The 21,043-nt window shown below is 48.0% G+C and overlaps 1 protein-coding gene across 10 annotated transcripts in view; it reads left to right on the top strand.

Moving 5' to 3' along the window:
* The window catches only part of DNM1 (dynamin 1), a 1,028,058-nt gene that overhangs the window by 832,581 nt on the left and 174,434 nt on the right, over nt 1–21,043 (top strand). For all 10 annotated transcript variants that reach the window (XM_069609157.1, XM_069609159.1, XM_069609155.1 and 7 more), the window contains one exon: nt 7,610–7,780. In XM_069609157.1, the coding sequence (XP_069465258.1) occupies nt 7,610–7,780 (171 nt within the window). The remainder of the gene's footprint in view (nt 1–7,609; nt 7,781–21,043) is intronic.

Raw genomic sequence — 21,043 nt, 5'->3', positions numbered from 1 at the left:
TGGGATACTGGTTCATCGTACAGGTCTGACAGTGGGAATCTGGCTATTCATGAAGATCCCACAGTGGGAGACTGGTTCATCATACAGGTCCAACCATGGTAGGACGGCTAGTCATACAGATCCCATAGTGGGAGATTAGTTCATCATACAGGTCTGACTGCAGCAAACTGCTATTCATGAAGATCCCACAGTGCAAGACTGGTTAATCATACAGGTCTGACCTTGGTAGGCAGGCTTATCATACTGATCCCACAGTGGGAGACTAGTTCATCATACAGGTCGGACCGTGGGAAACTGGCTATTCATGAAGATCCCACAGTGGGAGACTAGTTCATTATACAGGTCTGACCGTGGTAGGCAGGCTTATCATACTGATCCCACAGTGGGAGACTAGTTCATCATACAGGTCTGACTGTGGGAAACCGGCTAGTCTTACAGATTGCACAGTGGGAGACTGGTTGATCCTGCATGCTCAATATTGACAGCGGCTAGTTCATCTTTACGGTCCGACCAGTTCATCTTACATGTGCAACATTGAAGGATTCAGGTTAATCATATAGATCGACCGTGGGAAAGGATCATTGCACAGATCTAATAAAGTACAGGCCTGGCAGTAGATGACTGGTTCATGATACAGGTATAGCCATGGCACACTGCTTAATTCTGTATTTCGAATGGATTGTGTCCTCCAACGTATTCCTCATCTTAGATGTATTCCATCCAGCTTTAGCTGCTTCGGAAATTTTTTCTCTGCAGAGGGCGCCATGCGTCAATGTCGTCGAGTCGATGGTTCCTCGAAGGCCTCCCTCGAGGGTGACGTCATCGGGTATACAAGTAGCACACGCAGCGCCCGTTGGCCTCAGTTCCATTTTTCCGCAGTATGTGTTGCTTCGGAGACTCGGCGCGCCTCGAGTGTTCTGTGACGCAGATTACTGGAAGATATTAGATATGTCCTCGTCGTCGACCCCGACTACGACACCGCGATCAGGATTCAAAAAGTGTAAATCCTGCGGTTCGAAAATGTCCATCACGGACCCGCACCGGGATTGTTTGTGGTGTCTTGGGGAATGCCGCGACATGGAGGCCTGTACGAAGTGTCAGGCGATGACAGGGAAGGCCTTGCGAAAGAGGAAGGGAAAACTGCAGGTAGGTTGTAAACCCAACCGATAAGCCTCTAGCGTCGAGTCGAGGTTCCATGAGGAGAAATCTCCTCAACACGAAAGGCATCGGTCTAGGTCCCAAAGCGATTCTCATCGCTCTTTGACTTCGACGAAAAAGTCCAAAAAAAGACGCCACCTGTCCCCTTCCACCTCGTCCTCGGACGAATCCCCAAAACGAATAAAATGCCCCACAAAATATTCTTCCTCCGAAGAGTGGGAAGCATTCAGGGTAAAAATGATGGAGGTGTTTGAAAAAGCTAAGCCTCGGTCCGCGCCTTCTTCGGAAGCTGGCCGGGAGCGTTATTGTTCCGACACTTGCGCACCCTCGAGCCCGGGTGATCGAAGGAGGAAGGATCAGGAATCCTCCAGGACGCCGTTTAGCCTTGCAAAATAGGGTGGCCAAAAATTGGGAGACTCCGGATTCTATTACTCTGGTGAATAAATCCCTTACTTCAAAATACCACCCTTCAAGTAGCATCCCCGGCTATCTGTCTAAACACACTACTCCCGAGAGTCTGGTGGTCCTGGCAGCCACAGCTTCAAATAAAGTGGTGTACCCTTCTATCCCTCCGGATAGGGACGACAAACGTGTGGATGGTTGGGCACGCAAGGTATTTTCAGCTGGGAGTATGTCGTTAAAATTAGCCAACTCCACATGTGCCTTGGCAAAAATGTTCGTGCACTCTGTGGGAGTGCATTGCAATGGCGGAGGAGCACATACCAGAAGGGATATGAAAGGGAAGGATTCCTGTCCATTGTTAAAGATGGAAAGGAGGCTATGCAGGAATCCCTTCAGTCTGGATTGGACACTGCAGATAGTGTGAGCAGGTCCATGGGCACTAGCACAGTAATGCACAGATTTGCGTGGTTACGGAAGTCGGGTTTTGCACCAGACGTACAAAACCGTCTTCTGAACATGCCCTTTGACGGGTCTCACCTTTTTGTCAACAAGGCTGACGAGAGCCTTGAGAGGTTGCAGACCTCAAAAGCAGCTGCCAAGTCTTTAGGAGCTGCTATTAGACAACCTCAGCCTTTTCACGCATCAGGACAATCTTGAAGGGGACGATCCTATCATTACTACTCCTCATATGGAAAGGCGAGAGGAATGGCCAGTCAAAGGGGCCAGAGAAAGACCACTCTTGGTGGACGAGGAAAACGTGCAAAGCCAGCTACAGCTGCAGTCTCTTTCCCATTAGCGGCCGCAGCAGCCGCCACAAAACCACTTTGAGGGCTTGCATCACAAGACACCTGTGGGAGGCAGGCTGTCACAGCATCTGCAAGAATGGCGAGCCATTACTTCAGATGTTTGGGCTCTAGAAATAATAGCCCTTCCTTTTCTAACGCAACCTCAAAGCAATCCACCAGGGAGACACCCTTTGAAGTTTCCAGACCTGCTCCAACAGCAGGAAGTTCTAACCCTGCTGGAGAAAGGTGCTATAGAGTCAGTACCTCTAGCGGAGAGGAACAAAGGATGGTACTCCCCTTACCTTTTGATCCCCAAAAAGGACTGAGGACTGAGACCCATCTAAGAGGCTTGAACAAGCTCCTCAGGAAGGACAAGTTCAAGATGGTTACTCTTTCTCAGATCCTTCAGGCCCTGTAACTTCAGGATTGGTAGGTGTCATTGGACCTCCAGGATGCTTATTTTCATGTGCCAATTCATCTCAAGCACAGAAAATACCTGAGGTTCGTAGTTGACGACTCACACTATCAGTTTCGAGTCCTGCCATTCGGATTGACCTCCGCGCGAGGGTCTTCACCAAGTTAGTGGTAGTGGTGGCAGCGCACCTCAGGAGATCGGGGATTCACGTCTACCCCTACCTGGACGATTGGTTGATCAGGGCACGTTGTGCCGAACAAGCCCTGGATCATCTGAAAGTCACCTGCCACTTCCTCCAAAGACTAGGCTTCTCCCTCAATTTCAAGAAGTCACAAATGACACCTTCCCAACAACCCCAGCACATAGGAGCTGTGTTAGACACATCCCTGGGAAAGAGCTTGCCTCTCAAGTCGAGGGCTCAAGACATTCTTCAGATGGTTTCCAAATTCCAAAATGCCCAAAATCTCCAGGCCTACGACTTCTTAAGATTGCTCAGCCTCATGGCATCCTGCATCTTCCTAGTCCCAGAGGCACGCCTGACGATGTGATCCCTTCAATGGGCTCTAAAGACTCAATGGTCCCAGTTCTCAGGTCAAATGACAGATTTTCTTCAGATACCGAACAAGGTTCGGCAGGATCTTCTGTGGTGGACTTGCACAGAGAATATCCTAAAAGGATAACAGTTTTGGCAACTATGGCCGAAGATTACAGTAGTGACGGACGCCTCACTCATGGGGTGGGGAGCTCATGCCAACGATCTGACAATCAGCGGTCGTTGGTCTCCATCGGAGTCCAAACTACACATCAACCTTTTAGAGCTGAGAGCAATCAGACTAGCGCTGAAGGCTTTTCTACCATCTATCAGAGGAAAAAAATTCCTGATAATAACAGACAACACAGTGGCCATGCATTATCTAAACAAAATAGGAGGTGTAGGGTCACTACCTCTGTGCAGAGAGAACATGCGGCTCTGGTATTGGGCAATTCAAGAAGGAATCTCCTTACCAGCAGTTCATCTAGCCGGGGAGGAGAATATGACGTCGGATGCTCTGAGCAGGCAGAGCACGGTGTCCCACGAGTGGGAACTGCCTCAGGAGGTCATTCAAGAGATCTTCGCCCTTTGGGGAACCCCTCAAGTATACCTGTTTGCAACCGGAATCAACCGGAAGTGCGAAAGGTATTGGTCAAGGGAATTTCCTCTGAGAGGAGCCCTACGGGACGCGTTCGTGGTGGAGTGGAACTTCCCACTATTATATGCGTTCCCTCCGATTTCCGTCATTCCTCAGATCATTAGGAGAATGAGACGGTTCGGAAACCACATGATCCTAATTGCCCCGGATTGGGCCAGGAGAACGTGGTACCCGGACCTTCTAGACATGTCCATCTGTCCTCCATTACGTCTTCCTCAGAAAGAGGACCTTCTCTCACAAATGGAGGGCCAGGTTCTCCATCCAGAGGTCAAGATTCTCAACCTTCATGCCTGGTATCTGAGAGGCTGAGATACAAGGATTTGGACCTTCCAGATGACGTCATGGAGGTGTTGCTTTTGGCAAGAAGGCCAGCAAAAAAATCTCTATACCGTTGCAGTTGGAAAAATGTTTGCAACTGGTGCAGAGAAAAGAATGTTGATCCTTTTCTATGTTCCATTCTGGAAGTGTTGTCCTTCCTCTTGTCCCTACTTGTCCCTAGCACATAGAGGTCTAAATGCTGGGACCATTAAAGGTTATCTTGCAGTGCTTGCCATTTTCAAGCGCTCTTCGGAAGAATGCTCCTATTTCAAAATTCCTTCAATAGTACAATTCTTAAAAGGACTCACCAATGTGTTTCCTCCTTACCCCTTCCAAGTACCAATTTGGGATCTTAATCTGGTTCTAAAATTCTTAATGTGTGCCCCTTTTGAACCCCTGCACACTTGTCCATTAAGATTGCTAACATTGAAAACTGCTTTCCTAGTTGCTTTAACATCTGCAAGTAGAGTGAACGAATTGCAGGCAATGTCTTCTGGGCTACCCTATACTGTGTTCCATAGGGACAGAGTGGTATTAAGGGTGAAACCCTCATTTCTACCTAAAGTTGTGTCCGATTTTCATTTAAATCAGAAAATTGTTCTACCCTCCACCTCATCCTAGTAAGGAGGAGGAAAGATTGCACAGGTTGGACCCGAGAAGAGCTCTAAGCTTTTGCATTTCTAGGCTTTCCAAGCTTAGAGTGGATAATCAACTTTTCATTGGCTACACTGGAAGGAAATTGGGTCAGTCAGTGTCAAAACAGACCATATCACGTTGGATTGTGCTTTGCATTTCAGAATGCTACAGATTGGCGGGAACAGACCGACCAGAAGGCTTAAGGGCCCATTCCACCAGAGGCATTGCCTCTTCGACTGCCCTTCAAGGAGGTGTTCCCATAAAATCCATTTGTGAAGCAGTAACTTGGTCATCGCTGCATACTTTTTCAAAATTCTATAGTCTGGATGCTTCCCAGTCTAAGGAGTTGACTTTTGGTAAAGCAGTGCTATATTCCACCATATAATGGTATCAAAAATCTACTCCCTCCTCCAGAGAATTCTCTATACTGCTTTGGGAGTCTATCTAAGATGAGGAATACGTTGGAGGACACAATCCATTCGAAGAACAAGCTACTTACCAACTGGTAACGTTCTTTCGATTGGATGTTCCTACAACATATTCCTCATCGCCCTCCCATCCTACCCTTATGTAGATTTTCCGGGTTATTGCCACTTCAACACTCGCAAGGCTAATACCTGACTACCGGCACAATCTACACAGTAGTGCAAGAGGGGGAAAAACAGAACTGAGGCCAACGGGCGTCGCGCATGCTACTTGTATACCCGATGACGTCACCCTCGACGGAGGCCTTCAAGGGACCATCGACTCGACAACATCGACCGACGGCACCCTCTGCCGAGAGAAAATTTCCAAAGCAGCTAAAGCTGGATGGAATACATCTAAGATGAGGAATACGTTGGAGGAACATCCAATCGAAAAAACATTACCAGTTGGTAAGTAACTTGTTCATCCGACAGGTGGTTTGCACAAGTCCGATGGTGGGAGACATATTGATCATATGGCAAACTGAACATATTACAGAAGGTACAGGTCTGAGAGATCGAGAGTGTAAGGAAAATAACACAATCAGGATAATGATGCAGGCCACTGCCCCCTTGGGTCTTCATATATCCATTATCACCAGTTGGGGTGGAATGCCAGAATAAACAGTTAATGGCCCTCATTACGACCCAGGCGGTAAGTTACCGCCTGGGTCGTACCCTTACCATGGCGTAAACTATGTTTACGCCATGGTGGTTGGCGGATTTACCGCCCCATTCCAAGGTGAGTGGGGCGGTAAATCCCCATTTCCCATTTTACCCTTCCCCATTCCCATTTTCGCCCCATAGGGCATAATGGGAATGGGGAAAGGCGATAATTACGGCACCGTAAATTACGGTGCCGTAATTATCGCCAAGGTCCCTTTGCGGCATGGATTTTAACGGCTTCAAAAAAGCAGCCGTTAAAAGCCATCCCGCAAAGGGAACCTTGTAATCAGGCGTTAAGGGTCGGCGCCGTTTACGGCGCCGTAAACCCCTTAACGCCTGAGTCAGAATGAGGGCCAATGTCTGAGACCAGTCCTAGGGTAAAGGTGTCCAACTAGAGCTGAGCGGTGCCATGAGAGGACATGCAGGGCAGGTGATGGTCTGGTTCTCTTCTGCCCTGCAGCCTCTTATATAGTCTCAGCTCTACCATTTCCATTAGTGAATGGGGGGCCTTATGGGTGACCTTTAGGGGAGAGGAAATGCCCTCTGAGCATGTCTGGTTACCTGTCCAGCTTTAGAATAGCATTGCTAGTTCAGTGCAGACATGCCCCATGCCTTTCATTACGTCTAGGCAAACTGTACTTTATTACTTAAAGTAAGAGCTGACATCTTTTTTTTTTACCAACTAAAATATATTTTATTACTTTTTTTGTGGTGGTTGCTCAAAATCTGACTCCCAGGACAAGGACAAAGTAAGTGACCGGAGAGCCGGCTGCTCTGACCGCCGGACGCTCCCAGAACTTTCTCGTTTTTGAGTGTCTTCTCTTCTTTTGGGCCCTCATTTCTCCGAGGGGTTCCCCCCTCATTCTTGTCACTTGTTTCAGACACTTTTTTCCTTTTCTGTTATGAGCTTGTTTTCATTCATCTTTTTCTCCTCATTTTAATCTGGCTCTGAATTTCCACATTAACTTTGTTCCCTCCTGATACTTCTGTTTCTAGTTTTCTTATCAATAATCCTCTTTTTATTTTGCATGCTGTAGAATGTGAACATGATTAGGGCATGTTCGCAGAGGTCCATCTGAGCAGAGGCTCATGGGATTGTGTGTGTGTGTGTGTGTGTGTGTGTGTGTAGATTTGAGTGCTTCAAGGGGGTAGACGTCCCAGGTAAACCATTGTGGGGGAGTTGGAGGGAAAGGGGGTTTATTTATTTTTTTAATGGTCAGAAAATGGTTGTAAAAGTCTTATTTTTATTTTAACCATTTTCCTGCATTGCAACAGCTGCTTAAACATTAAATGGAGCGAACAGATTTTGCTCACATTTGTTTTAAACCTAAAACTAACAAAGCAACTGGGCAAAACAGTACTTTTGTTTTGCATTGACCTGACCTAGTGCTAAATCCAACCTGGCACATGCAAAACCCAATCAAAAGATGGCGTGTGGTCTCTGTGTCATAACCTTTGCTCCCCTCAGTTCCCTTTAGCACCTCCTCATCCTGGGAATCTTTCCTTTAACTGTGGGCTGTTTTATCAAGCTGTAACATTTTGCCTCCTGCCATCTCTCTCATTCCCTCCGTCTAGACAAGTGACGCCGAGGATAACGGCTCCGACAGCTTCATGCACTCCATGGATCCCCAACTGGAGAGGCAAGTGGAGACCATCCGGAACCTTGTGGATTCCTACATGGGAATAGTCAACAAAACGGTCCGAGACCTCATGCCCAAGACCATCATGCACCTGATGATCAACAACGTACGTACATTCAATCTTACTATTTTGCTGTCTATGGGCCAGTAAGGTGGGGGGGTGAGGTGTATGGCATTCGCTCACATCATTCGTAACATCTAGGCCTACGGCACTAGTACTTTCAATATGACCCCTCAAACTACCTTAGATGAAGCCATAGTATACCCACATCTACTTCCTCCAGGCTGTGCCCCTCAGAGCCCCTGGATAAAGCAATGACTCCCACACATATGACCTTCACTTCGCACCCCTGCAAGCCCTTCTGATGATGCAATATCATGTCCAGACTTGCCCTCTTCATGTCAGGACCCCAAACCATTTGCATGGTGCCCATACTCACCTCCTTCTGGGCGGGCCTCTCGAAGACACCTGGAAGATGCTCTATGATGCCCCTTTAGGTCGGGGCACCTCCAGACGCCTAGGTGATGCTATATGGTGCCCACATTCATCTCTCTCAGGTAGGGTTCTGTAGGGGGAAGCAGCCGGGGGGGTGGGGTACAAATCTGTATGAATCTAAGGTAGATGCCCTATTGGAGTCTAAGTGCAACAGGTAAGTGCCCTTCTGCTAGGACCTTTCCTACCACCTGGCAAAAACTGATGCCCAGATGTCCCTCCTAGTTCCAGAGGTGATGCGATATGTTGTGGGCAGCAGTGATGATTCTGAGTAGTACCCACTCTAGTCCCAAGTGCTGCTCTGGATGAGGCTTTTGCAGACACTTTTTTTCAATATATCAAGAGGGTGCCCAACTGCTGAGCTTGTTCTGTGTGCTACGTCTCCTGCTGTTCGTAAAACTGATTACCTGTGCTGAGTTTGTGTGCACTGAAATGAGGTGTGCCAGCCATGCCAGGATACCCGCAAAAATCCCAAAAGTTTAAATAATTCACCATCGAGAGGTAATAATCCAAGAAAAAAAAGATACAGAAATGATACATCACGTGCATGAACACAGAATTGCCGTGTAGTTTACTGATTAATACTCCTATTGAAAGTAAATGTCTTTTTTTATTTGCCAGAGGGCACACATGACATTACATACTAAAACCTGCTGCCCTGCTCTGTATTCTGTACGATTTTGTTGTTTGTAAATATTCCAGTGTTAGGTCAAAGGTCCAAGGCTGTGGCTTTGGCATGAGCCCTCTGAATTGTTTTCTGTTCTTGTACTGGCTCACCAATCTTTTTCTCATGATGAGCCATAATTACAGGGTTTACGAGGAATGCAACTATTGGGAGTTGCACCCCCTCCCCCTGGGACCGATAGGGACACTGGGTTGTTCTTGAGCAAATTGCTTTGCACTTTTAGCTGTGGGTGCCCACCAGTACCTTGCAACATAATGACACCGAGCCCCTATGTGGCGGTGATGCATTACAAACTCTGAGGGAGCTCTACAGCTAAACCTGATTTTTGTTGGTGTGAAAGGGTACGGATGTGACCACATATAGTCTTGGCTACTCTGTGCTCGGTGAGACTTCGATAGAGCCAGCTCTTAGAGAAGTTTCAACGCTGCCTCTGCTCAGGACTTATGAAAAGCAACCTGCAGTGCTCCAGTGGTTTCCGCCAAGTTACTCCTGACCCTCACATTGGCAGTGTGGCAACCCTCTATGGGCTGGAAAGGGATAACATCTGCCGCCTATGTAATCAGGATGAAGAATCGCTACAGCACCTTAAATTGTTCTGTCAAGAAACAAAGACGGAAAGATCAAAATGATTACATGAGGTGTTAAGCTCTGCCTGCGATCTGTATGCCAATCTATGGTGGGAAGTCGTTTATGATGATCCACATCCGAGGACAATTAGAGCACTAGGGACTTTTCTAGAAGTGCTGATAAAATGACTATTGGGCCCGGGTGAAGAGTTTTAACGACAAATCTGACTAGATTTAATGACAAAGCCTTGATTCAGAGCCAAGTCGATAGCAAGCCTGGCCAGTTTTTCAACAGAGAAACATGGATGGATTTCAGAGCCTGGAAACGACAAACCAGAAAAGTGTGACTCTCTAAGACTTATGTGGCTTGGCTAGGCTTTGTAGGGTGGGAAACTTAAAGCAAAAGTTTGTATGTATCAACACTGAATGCTTAAAAAAGAAATTAAAAGAAATAAACAGTCAAGCTTCACTCGTCAAAGAGGAATGGAGCTGTCATAAAGTACAGTGTGCCACGACATCAGCACACAGTAATGCAAGGTCCACACAGTATATCTTCAGTAATAGATCCTTAGTAATAGTGAAGCATCCAGAAATATATACATGTAAGTACTTTCAAAGCAGAAGACAATTATATAAAAAGTAGTAAATGGTTTCTGGAAATCCCAAACAGCAATCTACATGAGGTATCAACATGAGTTTACAGGTGGGGAATATTGAGATACCTGTAAGCACAGCTCATGTTGCCGCCTGCACCTGTGTAACATTTTGGTCCTTCAAGTTCACCCTGTCCGCACATCACTTGCTTGTCTGACTTGCTCCACCACTTGTATATGTAGCTCATGTTGCCCGCCTGCTCTGCGTTTTGGTCCTACACGTTCACCCTGTACGCACAGCCCTTGCTTGTCTAAATTGATGTACCACCTCTATATGCAACACTTTTTTGTCCCCATGCTCTTGTGCAACATTTTGGTCCTTCACGTTCACCCTGTCCGCACATCACTTGCTTGTCTGACTTGCTCCACCACTTGTATATGCAGCTCATGTTGCCCACCTGCTCTGCGTTTTGGTCCTACACGTTCACCCTGTACGCACAGCCCTTGCTTGTCTGACTTGCTCTACCACCTCTATATGCAACACTTTTTTGTCCCCATGCTCTTGTGCAACATTTTGGTCCTTCACGTTCACCCTGTCCGCACATCACTTGCTTGTCTGACTTGCTCCACCACTTGTATATGCAGCTCATGTTGCCCACCTGCTCTGCGTTTTGGTCCTACACGTTCACCCTGTACGCACAGCCCTTGCTTGTCTGACTTCCTCTACTAGCTGCATATGCAGCTCATGTCGCCCATCTGCTCTGCGTTTTGGTCCTACATGTTCACCCTGTCTGCACAGCACTTGCTTGTCTGGCTTGCTCCACCACCTGTACATGCAGCTCATGTTGGCCGCCTGCTCTGCATTTTGGTACTTCACGTTCACCCTGTCTTCACAGCACTTGCTTGTCTGACTTGCTGTACCACCTGTATATGCAGAACTTTTTTGTCCCACTGCTCTTGTGCAACATTTTGGTCCTTCACGTTCACCCTGTCAACACAGCACTTGCTTCTCTGGCTTGCTCCACCACCTGTATATGCAGCTCATGTTGCCCACCTGCTCTGCGTTTTGGTCCTACACGTTCACCCTCTACGCACAGTCATTGCTTGACTGACTTTCTCCACTAGTTGTATATGCAGCTCATGTTGCCCACCTGCTCTGCGTCTTTGTCCTACACGTTCACCCTGTACGCACAGCCCTTGCTTGTCTGACTTTCTCCACTAGCTGTATATGCAGCTCATGTTGCCCACCTGTTTTCGTTTTTGTCCTACATGTTCACCCTGTCCGCACAGCACTGGCTTGTCTGACTTGCTCCACCACCTGTACATGCAGCTCATGTTGCCCACCTGCTCTGCATTTTGGTCCTTCACGTTCACCCTGTCCACACAACACTTGCTTGTCTGGCTTGCTCCACCACCTGCATTGCAGCTCATGTTGCCCACCTGCTCTGCGTTTTGGTCCTATAAGTTCACCCTGTATGCACAGCCCTTGCTTGTCTGACTTTCTCCAGCGCCTGTTTATGCAGCTCATGTTGCCCATCTGCTCTGCGTTTTGGTACTACACGTTCACGCTGTCTGCACAGCCCTTGCTTGTCTGACTTGCTCCACCACCTTTATATGTAGCTTATGTTGCCCACCTGCTCTGTGTTTTGGTCCTACGCGTTCGCCCTGCCCGCACAGCCCTTGCTTGTCTGACTTTCTCCACTAGCTGTACATACAGCTCATGTTGCCCACCTGCTCTGCGTTTTGGTCCTACACGTTCACCCTGTCCGCACTGCCCTTGCTTGTCTGACTTGCTCGACCAGGTTGGAGCTCTCACTCACTCCTTTTCCTTTTACTTATGCTGATTTGAATGGACAAAGGCCTACAAAAGATGAAAGTTCATTGTAACCAACCTTTATCTTGTAGACCGCCTGCCCCACTTCTCTCTTGGAGCACCATGAAGTAACTTTGTTTTGCAGTTGACGCTGTGCAAATCAACAAGAAATAACCGTCTGAGAAAGTGCGTTCTTAGAAAATAATGGGACAAAATGAATATGCAGCTACGGTTATAATGGAAATGCTTGTCAGTGTTTTCCGATTTTCAGTATAGCTGCAGAGAAGGCAGCGCTCAGGCTGGTGACAATGGAGCACCCTAGTAGGTGAGTTCCAGACTCATGTTAGTTGACCAGAGTCCCACAGAAGGAAGGGGACAAACAAGGTCAGAAGCAGACAGAGTCGTGTTAGTGGTACCTGGGAAGAGGTTCTGTGCTTGGAGCCCTGAGGTATTTGTGACTGACACCAGCAATGGATTTGAAGTTCGAGGACTGCAAGGATGGGGAAAAGGCTAACAGGTACTCAAGAAATGGTCCACGGATCAAGGGTGCATTGAGCTGTCAGGTTTTCTGCAGGTTTCACATGAATCTCGTGGACACATGAGGATGGATCCAGCGAAGTTGCAAGGACAGTAGGCTCACAAAAAACGGCCCTCATGATGGTGGAAGACTCGACAGGAGCAGCAGCCACAATACTGGCCCTTAGACACAGGCAGGTGATGCTCCGGTGAGGACAAAGGGCTGCGGACTTGATGCTGGTGGGCCCCATGAGAAAGGACCACTTCAGAAATCTGGGCTAAGATGTCCCAAAAAGGAGCATGGGCTTCAATAAATCAAGAAACCATTTGGTTTTCAGCAGAGGCAGTGGGAGCACCCACTTTTCTTCCAGTTGTAGAACAAGATCTGGGAGCTCGACTAAGTGAACATGGGGCTGCAAGGCAGGAGGGTCCAACTGTTCCCACCAGATCAGAAGGAGGAAGAGCCTGAAAAGGATTCCCTTGGTCACAAGAGAGGCATTGTTTTGCCTCCGCAGATGCAGGAGTCGTGGCAGAGCATCTGCTAGATGTCTTTGCCAAAGCATTCATCCCATCACCAACACAGGACAGAATTACGGGAAGGTTGCACTGAATAGCATTGCCATCCCTACACCATTCAAAGTTTTGGTGGCCAACCAATCATTGATGGTCAGACTGACATAGGGTGCTGCTGCCAGTGTGGGACATTGTTGCAACGACCGCAACTACTGTGGCTGCTACAGGACAGCACTACAGTCCCTAGAAGACCTGGAGTATGCACAGAGAGCATACACATGCCCACCATGCCCCTTGCTACTACAGCCACCAGAGAGTATTAAAGCTATTGAAAAGAACACTGCAGATGTGGATCGCTGTGTGACAAGAAATGGCGGGTACCGTGTTGTCTGTTATCTGTTCTTGTTTCTGCATTGAGGGTTGTCTGCTTTCTAGTCCTGGCCTTCATCACTGGACTTGTGATTCTGGTTCTTCTTCCTATCCCAGGCGGTCTCTTGTTACTAAAGTAAATTCAGGGCCGGGTCTGTAAAGAACCTAATTCAACCCGAGAACCGGCAGAAGCAAATGGGCACATTCAGGCAGAACCAAGCTCCATTAGAAGCTGCGCTGGGAGTGAACTGCTGTGATTTTTCACTCTGAAATGCATTTAAAGGATTGCTATGAAAACTCCAGGACCCTGAGGGCTACTGCTTTCCCTCCATAAATATTTATGGAACCATTCAACATTTTGCTGTGTGTGACCTGTCCTGACATTTGAAGGTAAGTAAAGCCTTTTTGCTTTACTTACCTTGCATAGATATCCTGTTTTGGGTGAACAAAGCAGTCCCGATGGTTATCAGTGCCCTGGGACCCTGTACCCTGTTACACAATTCCTTATCTGTTTGAAGCCGTGCACATTACCTTACAGTGAAATGTGGCCGGGTACTTTGTATACATTTTTCTTTAGTTTTAAGCAGAATGTTTGTTACTTGTATGTTGTGTCCAAGATGGGCTGGTGGCAGCGGTTATTTTTCTACCATATTTATTTTATTTTTCTTGCATGTATTCTTGCAGTTCACTGCATAATGCCTTTTAAAGCACCATATATTCAAACATTTATGTGACAGAAGATTTTGCCTAGTCCATTGGCCATGTTGCCTTTTGGCCATCTTCCTGCTGTCTCGGGCCAGATATGCCATATAAGGAAAGCCATTTCCTGGGCAAAGCCTTAGCTTTTCTGAGCAAAGAGGCGGTATGTGTTTTGGTCGGATGTGGAGGTGCAGACTCTCGACTTGAGACATGAGGACTTTCCCTGCAGCTGCAGCTCTTCAGCACAAATAGGGACCTTGCAGGACCAGCTTCTTTGTCTAGGCCACAAGGGTTGTCGTCAGCCGCCTGATTACGGTGTTCATTGAGGTCTCCCGCCTTCATCATGTCTTGCAGTTCCCCTGAGGTCGGCAGTATCATAGTGGTCGTCTTCTAGCCGTGCCAGGGTGGTCCAGCCTCAGGAACCATCTGGCCAGAGCATGGAATTGCTAATTAGCCAGACCTAATCTCGATGCCCAAAATAACCTCTGAACCAACGACGCACAGACCCTCTCCAACAGAACCTACATATGAAGTAAGTGTGCAGAGAGAATTCAGAAACCTAAAATCTGAGTACAGTGGGCGATATCACATACCAGTTTCTGGCGTTGCCTTCTGTCCATAGGGCTTAACGGGTGGAAAGGCCTTACCCTATCTCTGCCTTGCCCGGTTGTGATCAATGGGGTTCTGACCAAGGATCGCCTTGGGCTTCCCCTAATGAGCTGGGCATGGCAGAAGACCCCTAAAGAACTTTGCTTGCTTTGTTCATAACTTCTTGGAACACTTACACCTATATTTTGGCTTTTCCAACACTGGTTCTGCTCTTCTAAAAGACTCCTAACTTCTACCAAGTGCAAACTTTGTGGCTCTTAGGGCACTAGGCCCGATCTACTTTAGTAGAGGACTTTTAAGTGCTAGTGTCTTCATTCATAAGTAGGGTTTCTGGTTTTCAGTCTTTGTTTTGTCGATTTCAGTGGTGTTTTTCCAGTGTTTTCACACAATTTAAAGATAGGTTCTATCAGTGTTTATATTTTATTGGCAAGAAATAACAGAGTACAACAGTGTTTTTCCAGTGTATATGAAAGACATGTGTTTATTAACATACATACTTTTTCGAGTAGAAATATCATGATATATACAATGTTCTCAATGGATAGACTATTGAGGGAACACGCTTCAGCTGAGAAAGCCGACAGATATGTTTTATTTTTGGAGCCAAGTGAATGCGTGGTTGCAAAAATGGCTAAATGTTTGCTGCAATTTCTCAAAACAGCCCCTGTTTACTGACAAATATTTTATTTTCCAAAAAAGGATGTAACAGAGATTTTGCAGTCCCTGTCTTGTTTTATTCTAACAATACATATATTGGAATAACCACAAGCACAGTCTGCAGGCACAAATACTTATGCTGCAAAATCTCTGTTACATCCTTGTTGAGTTGAAAAGAAAACGTTTGAAGAATTATTGCAAATGTTGAGATGAAGACATGACTTATTGGTAATGTTCCTTTTAAGGATTCTCCAGCAGATTCCTCATCAGATAGATATCCTTCCAGCGTCAGATGCTCAGAAACATTTTCGACAGGGGGCATAGTACAACTCGACATCAACCGTTGACTCCTCTTGACTTGATAATGCCACTCCTCGATTCCAAATGTGATGTTGGCCGTATCTATATCACGCCACTACACCGCCATACTCCAGTTCCCCACCTTTTTTCCCTCAAGCTCAGCAGCCACGGAGGAACAATCCATAGGATTCGGCTTAAAAACAGCCCATAACAAAACCTTTTCCTTTGGTTTTTTGAGGAACAGAACCGTACTGGAAGCAACTTGCTGACAGTCCTCATATTATGTGGCACCAAATTGTGCCTAGCGCCTAATCATCATAACCATGCCCCATTACAAGAGAACAGCCAGATAATGACAGATGACCACTTTCACAGATGTATGAGGTCAGACTCTAGCCGGGCATTGTACTGTTATCCTGTGTTTTCTACACCTAATGACATGGGACATTCCACTTATAAGCAAATTGCCTATTAAATGTACAAGTGGATGACCCACACCCTATGTCATTTGTAATCATGCTATAGTGAATTTCTAACTATAGTTTGTTTACCACAATGTACATCATGTATTATCATGTGTATAAAAAACCTAAATCCTTTGCAAATTGAAGAAAAGCACCAGCTAATGAATAATTAAAAGCTGAAACTCTTTTACATGATTTTGAGATATGTTTTTGTTAACAGCCAACATTTTGTTCCCAACAACGGTTGCCCAAATTGTATGGGCACCCACCAGGGTCTAAAAACCAGTATGCACTTCGTTATTTGTGTGCATTTCTTAGATTCATAGAGGGTAGGACAACCCCCTTGTTATAACTTTCACAGCGGCGCAGGACGGGAGGGTGAGGGGGAATTTGTGGGAAAAGAATACTTTCTCAACTACCTGAGAACCCACGGGATGGCAGGTATCGGAGGAGACGCATAGTGGAGTTCGAAGTAACATGTCCTCTAGTGCACCCATCGCTGGGGATTCCCTCGAGCAAATCTGTCTGCACTTTGCGTTGGCCCACATGGCAAACAATCCACTATCTGTATACCCCACTGGGCGAAGATCTCTTCGAGGAACTTCCTGGCACACTCCCCACTCATTCTAGACTGTGCTCTGCCTACTCAGAGCATCTGCCAGCCCATTCTCTGCTCCTGCCGAAGCAGAAATCCTTTTTTCCAGCAACCAGAAGCATAGCTGCAGCACCTTGCTGCATGGGGGCCGTGACCGTACACCCCCCTGCTTGTTCAGGTAATGCATGGCCACTGTGTTGTCCGTCAGCACGAGGATGTGCATCCCCTTGAAGGAAGGCACAAGGACCATCATAGCTGCGTTGGACAAGTCTCTACTTGGCAGCTTATCGGGCACTTTCAAGTTAGCCTGTGGTCTGCTTGGATGCCCGAGCCCATTCAAAGATGGCTGCCAAGTGCAGTCACAGACCCACCGCAAGATTGCCAACATAGCGGTCAAAGAGAAGGCAACTTCCAGGAGATATCTGCATCATGTCCAGATCACCTGGATCTGACACCTATCCTCTCTGCTTGAGTGGCATCTCTTCTACTGCACCCTTCAATAACAGGGCTCTCAGCCTGTCCCGGTTGTTGCGGAGGCAGGGTGTTCTGTCTGATTTTCTTAAGAATGGTAGACAGTACTCGACAAGCTGCAAGGCCGAAGCATTGGAGGTTATCTCCATCCACCTGTTCCAGTGCTTGGAGAATCTCTCTCCTACCGGAGAATCATGTGGGGAGAACTCAAAGCTGCATAGCGGTTGCTGCTGCATCTGCTGCCGCCGTCTGCTGGCCCTTCAAGGCCCCTCTGCCCCATCTGGGACGTGAGAAATGCCTCTGCCATTGCCTGGCTTGTGGGACCTGTGCCCTGTATCCAAATGGAATATACCATCTGTAGCCTCTACTCCCAGAGGAGAAGCCAAAAGATTGCTTTGTTGGTTGCTGCACAGCTAGACCCAATGACTTGGCAGCCAACTTGAGTCCTTGAATTTCTCCAAGGACTCAACAGCCTTCGGTCCGAATAGGTGCTCACCTTCAAAAGCTATGTCGAGAAGCGTAGCTTGGACACTCTGTGAGAATCCTGAACCGTGGAGGTAGGCTGACCTCCTTAGTACTGTGGACGTACCTATTGCACGGCCTATGCAAGCTGCAGCGTCCACGCCTGACTCCAGTGCTTGGCATGCCACCTCCTTGCCATTGTCAATGGCGCATAGGACCCCATCCCTCATTTCGCCAGCAGGGATGTGCTCTGCCATAATTCTCTGCATTCCGTAGGAATATTTAGCGAATGCACATGATGCATTAACCATCTTCAGGGCAATGCTTTCTGAAGCACAGATCTTTTTGGCCAGGGCATCCGTTTTCTTGGATTTCCTGTCTGTACGGAGAATGAAGGTGGATGTGGCTAGCCTAGGGCTCACTATAGCGGCTTGTACCAGTAGGGGTAAATCCTCCCCTAGCTGACTTATATTTTTGGTGAGTTCTCCACACACAGCTGTGTGGAACATGGCCATTGCCACAGTGTGGAAATAGGGTCCGATATAGCCGCATTAAGTGGCAACGCCCTTTCCATTTGTGCTCCCTTATCTAGTTTATCTGTCAAATCATAAGCAGCTGGGTTTAGCTAGGGTACTCAGACCCAAGGCCTTGAGAACCTTTTTCGACAGTCATTCGGTATTGCACATTAGGATGACCATAAGGAGCTGCCTGTTGCAGCTCCAGATCGGTAGACGTGTCTAACCCACTTACGTCATGCAAGCCTTCAGCCAAGGCAATTAAATCTGCTTGGTCTGTGAAGAAGTCATCTCCTCCAGCCCCCCTGCCCATAGACCGAAAAGCCAAAAGGCACTTGGTCCCCTTTGTCGTCGTAGATTGACCTCATAGAATGGCAGCTGTTGATGCTGACCTCAATGTCGATGCCGTTGTTTCTATAAGGCCTCTCGGTGCCGGTGCCTAGGGCCTATCAGTGCTAGAGTCGGTTTCACAGTTGTGGTGGTCGAGCTTGCGACTGTAGGACCAGACATCGTCACCTTGGCGCCTGAACCTCTGGGCACAACTGGCGCCATATTCGCCTGCAGCATCCGGACCGGAGTCGTAACTGCCGTGGCTTTCTGTAAAAGCTAGAGCATTTGCTCCTTGAGCGCCTCCCACTCTTCCCTCGACACGCTCAGGTTCGGGCAGATCCTGCCGTGTTCCTCAGACAAATAGTCCAGTCCAGGCTGGGTGTTGTGGGCTCCAAACCCTCATTATGCACCTGGATGCTGATCTTCCTATCCAGGATCTCTTGAACTTTTCGATCGGACCCACAGACATCACGTAAGTGTGGCCTATATCTTGGCTCCTTACATTATCCACTGGACTTTATGCCTCTCCCTACAATCTCTATAAACTATACAATCTCTATAAACTATCCTCACAAGGCACTGACTTTTCTCTTATATCCCTAATCACCATACCTTAACACCACTTCCCTCCTGGGATTTCACCTCCTCTGCTCCACCCCTGTACTGTTATGCATTATTCCTGTTGACATTGAAAGTAAATTGCTTTAGTTGTGTGTTCATCCCGATTGTTGCTGCTGTTTAGGATCACTTTTTTAGCTGTGTGCACATCCAAACTGTCTTGCTGCTGCTCAAGATCGAATTTAGATGTGTGCACATCCCGATTGTTGCTGCTGTTATAATCGCTTTTAGCTTTGTGCACATCCTGATTGTCTTGCTACTCTTAAACCCGAACTTAGCTGTGTGCACATCTCGATTGTTGCTACTGTTAAAATCCCTCTTAGCTGTGTGCACATCCTGATTGTCTTGCTACTGTTAAAACCAAATATAGCTGTGTGCACATCCCGATTGTTGCTACTGTTAAAATCGCTCTTAGAGGGCGCTTGAGGGCCACCCAAGATGGCCGCCAAGGCTTGAGCTCCCGCTCTGCCCGTGATTAATCCGTACAAATCCTGCTGTTCCTGGCTTGGCTCTACACGACCAAGGGTTGTTCTCAGCTCCTAAACCTTTCGTCTCCCATCTCCTCGAATCTGGAAGAAAATCGGCCTTTCTACACCCCAGAACGACCCACCCGGTGCTGAAGCCCGCCATTTCACGCGCGCCGGCCATCTTGGTGCGCGAGCGGCCCCAGGAGAACGATCCAAACACCCCCCGACGCTGAGGCTGTTCTAACATTTGCAGCTCAAGAGGAGACTCAAAGTGCAGAGGGAACCAGAAAGCCCCCCCTACCACACCAAGAACCGGCCGGCGAAGTGTCGCCGGGGGCGGGGCGCGTGCGCGACCGTACTCCCACCCCGGGTGGCGTAAACTGAGCGAGGGGTGAACTCCGGGAGAGCCACAGCACCGAAACTCCAACACGGCGGGAACCGATGTGGCCTGGGCGGAAGTGAATCGATGGTGGAAACTCGAACAGACCTGCGGCGGGACCACAGATTGAGGTACAGGCGGCAGGGCGCGGGGGTTTGGAAGGGGGAGAGACCGCGAGCATAAGCGTACACATCGTGCCCCCGCAACCCCCTTCTGAGGCCCACGGCAACAGGATTTCACACCCCCGAGGGAGCGGTGCGTTGCAACCCTTTGCCTCAACGAGTCGCTTAGAAGGCAGAATCCCAGCATCTCCCTCCAGAAGTACCCTATGCGGTGAAGGGCCCTTATCGACCTACTCCACATAAGACTCGAACGATCAGCACTCCTGAGTCTCCGGATCAATCACAGTGCAAGCGATCAAACTCCCCAGGGCCGCGGCTAGGTCCTACCTACGTACAGGAAGCACCCCACCAAAAAGCAGTCACAACACTCCACACTCTCTCTCCTTTCGCAAGCAGTTGCCAACCCCTACGGGGTACTCTGCGAGGCCTCCGTTCGGTGGTAGGCCTTCGCCACCGGGTGAACTCGCACACTCAGCAAAGCAGGATGGGGAAGGCGGATAAACTGCAGAGGAAGCTGACTTTTGAAAACGGTGCGACTCCGAAGGCCACCCACTTACAAGACGAGAGTGAACCTACGCCTGGAGGCTCACTTCAAGCAACATCAGGGAGCAATCCGTCTGAAATAAAAGAACTTCTCTTGGAGCTAAAAGTGGGCATCGGCAGCTAAAACATGAAAATGGATGACCTATCCTCCAAAGTAGACGTAATGCAACATCGCATCGATACCCACACGGAGCGATTAACAGAGGTCGTACAGAGGGTCTCCGACCTGGACAACGGCGTGGCGGCACTATCGAGCAAGGTAGCCAGACTTGAAAGCCAAATGACCACAACCATGGCCAAGTGCGAGGACCTAGAAGGCCGCTCCAGACGGAACAACATCCGAATCATTGGAGTAAGAGAACATGAACTCCAGACGAAAATGGAAGATTATGTTGAATCACTTTGCATCTCTCTCTTTGGCCGAGAAGCGTTCTCACAACTGTTTATGATCGAGAGAGCGCACAGGACTCCGTCCGCCAGACCAGCCCCTGGTGCCCCATCCAGACCCATAATTGCAAGATTACTAAATTACAGAGACCGGGATGCCATTCTCCGCATGGCCAGGGAGAAAGGAGAACTGCTCCATGATG

Source organism: Ambystoma mexicanum, chromosome 8, assembly GCF_040938575.1.
Source record: "Ambystoma mexicanum isolate Mex_15411 chromosome 8, UKY_AmexF1_1, whole genome shotgun sequence".
Taxonomy (NCBI): Eukaryota; Metazoa; Chordata; class Amphibia; order Caudata; family Ambystomatidae; genus Ambystoma; species Ambystoma mexicanum.
This window is presented reverse-complemented; position numbering and strand designations above follow the sequence as displayed.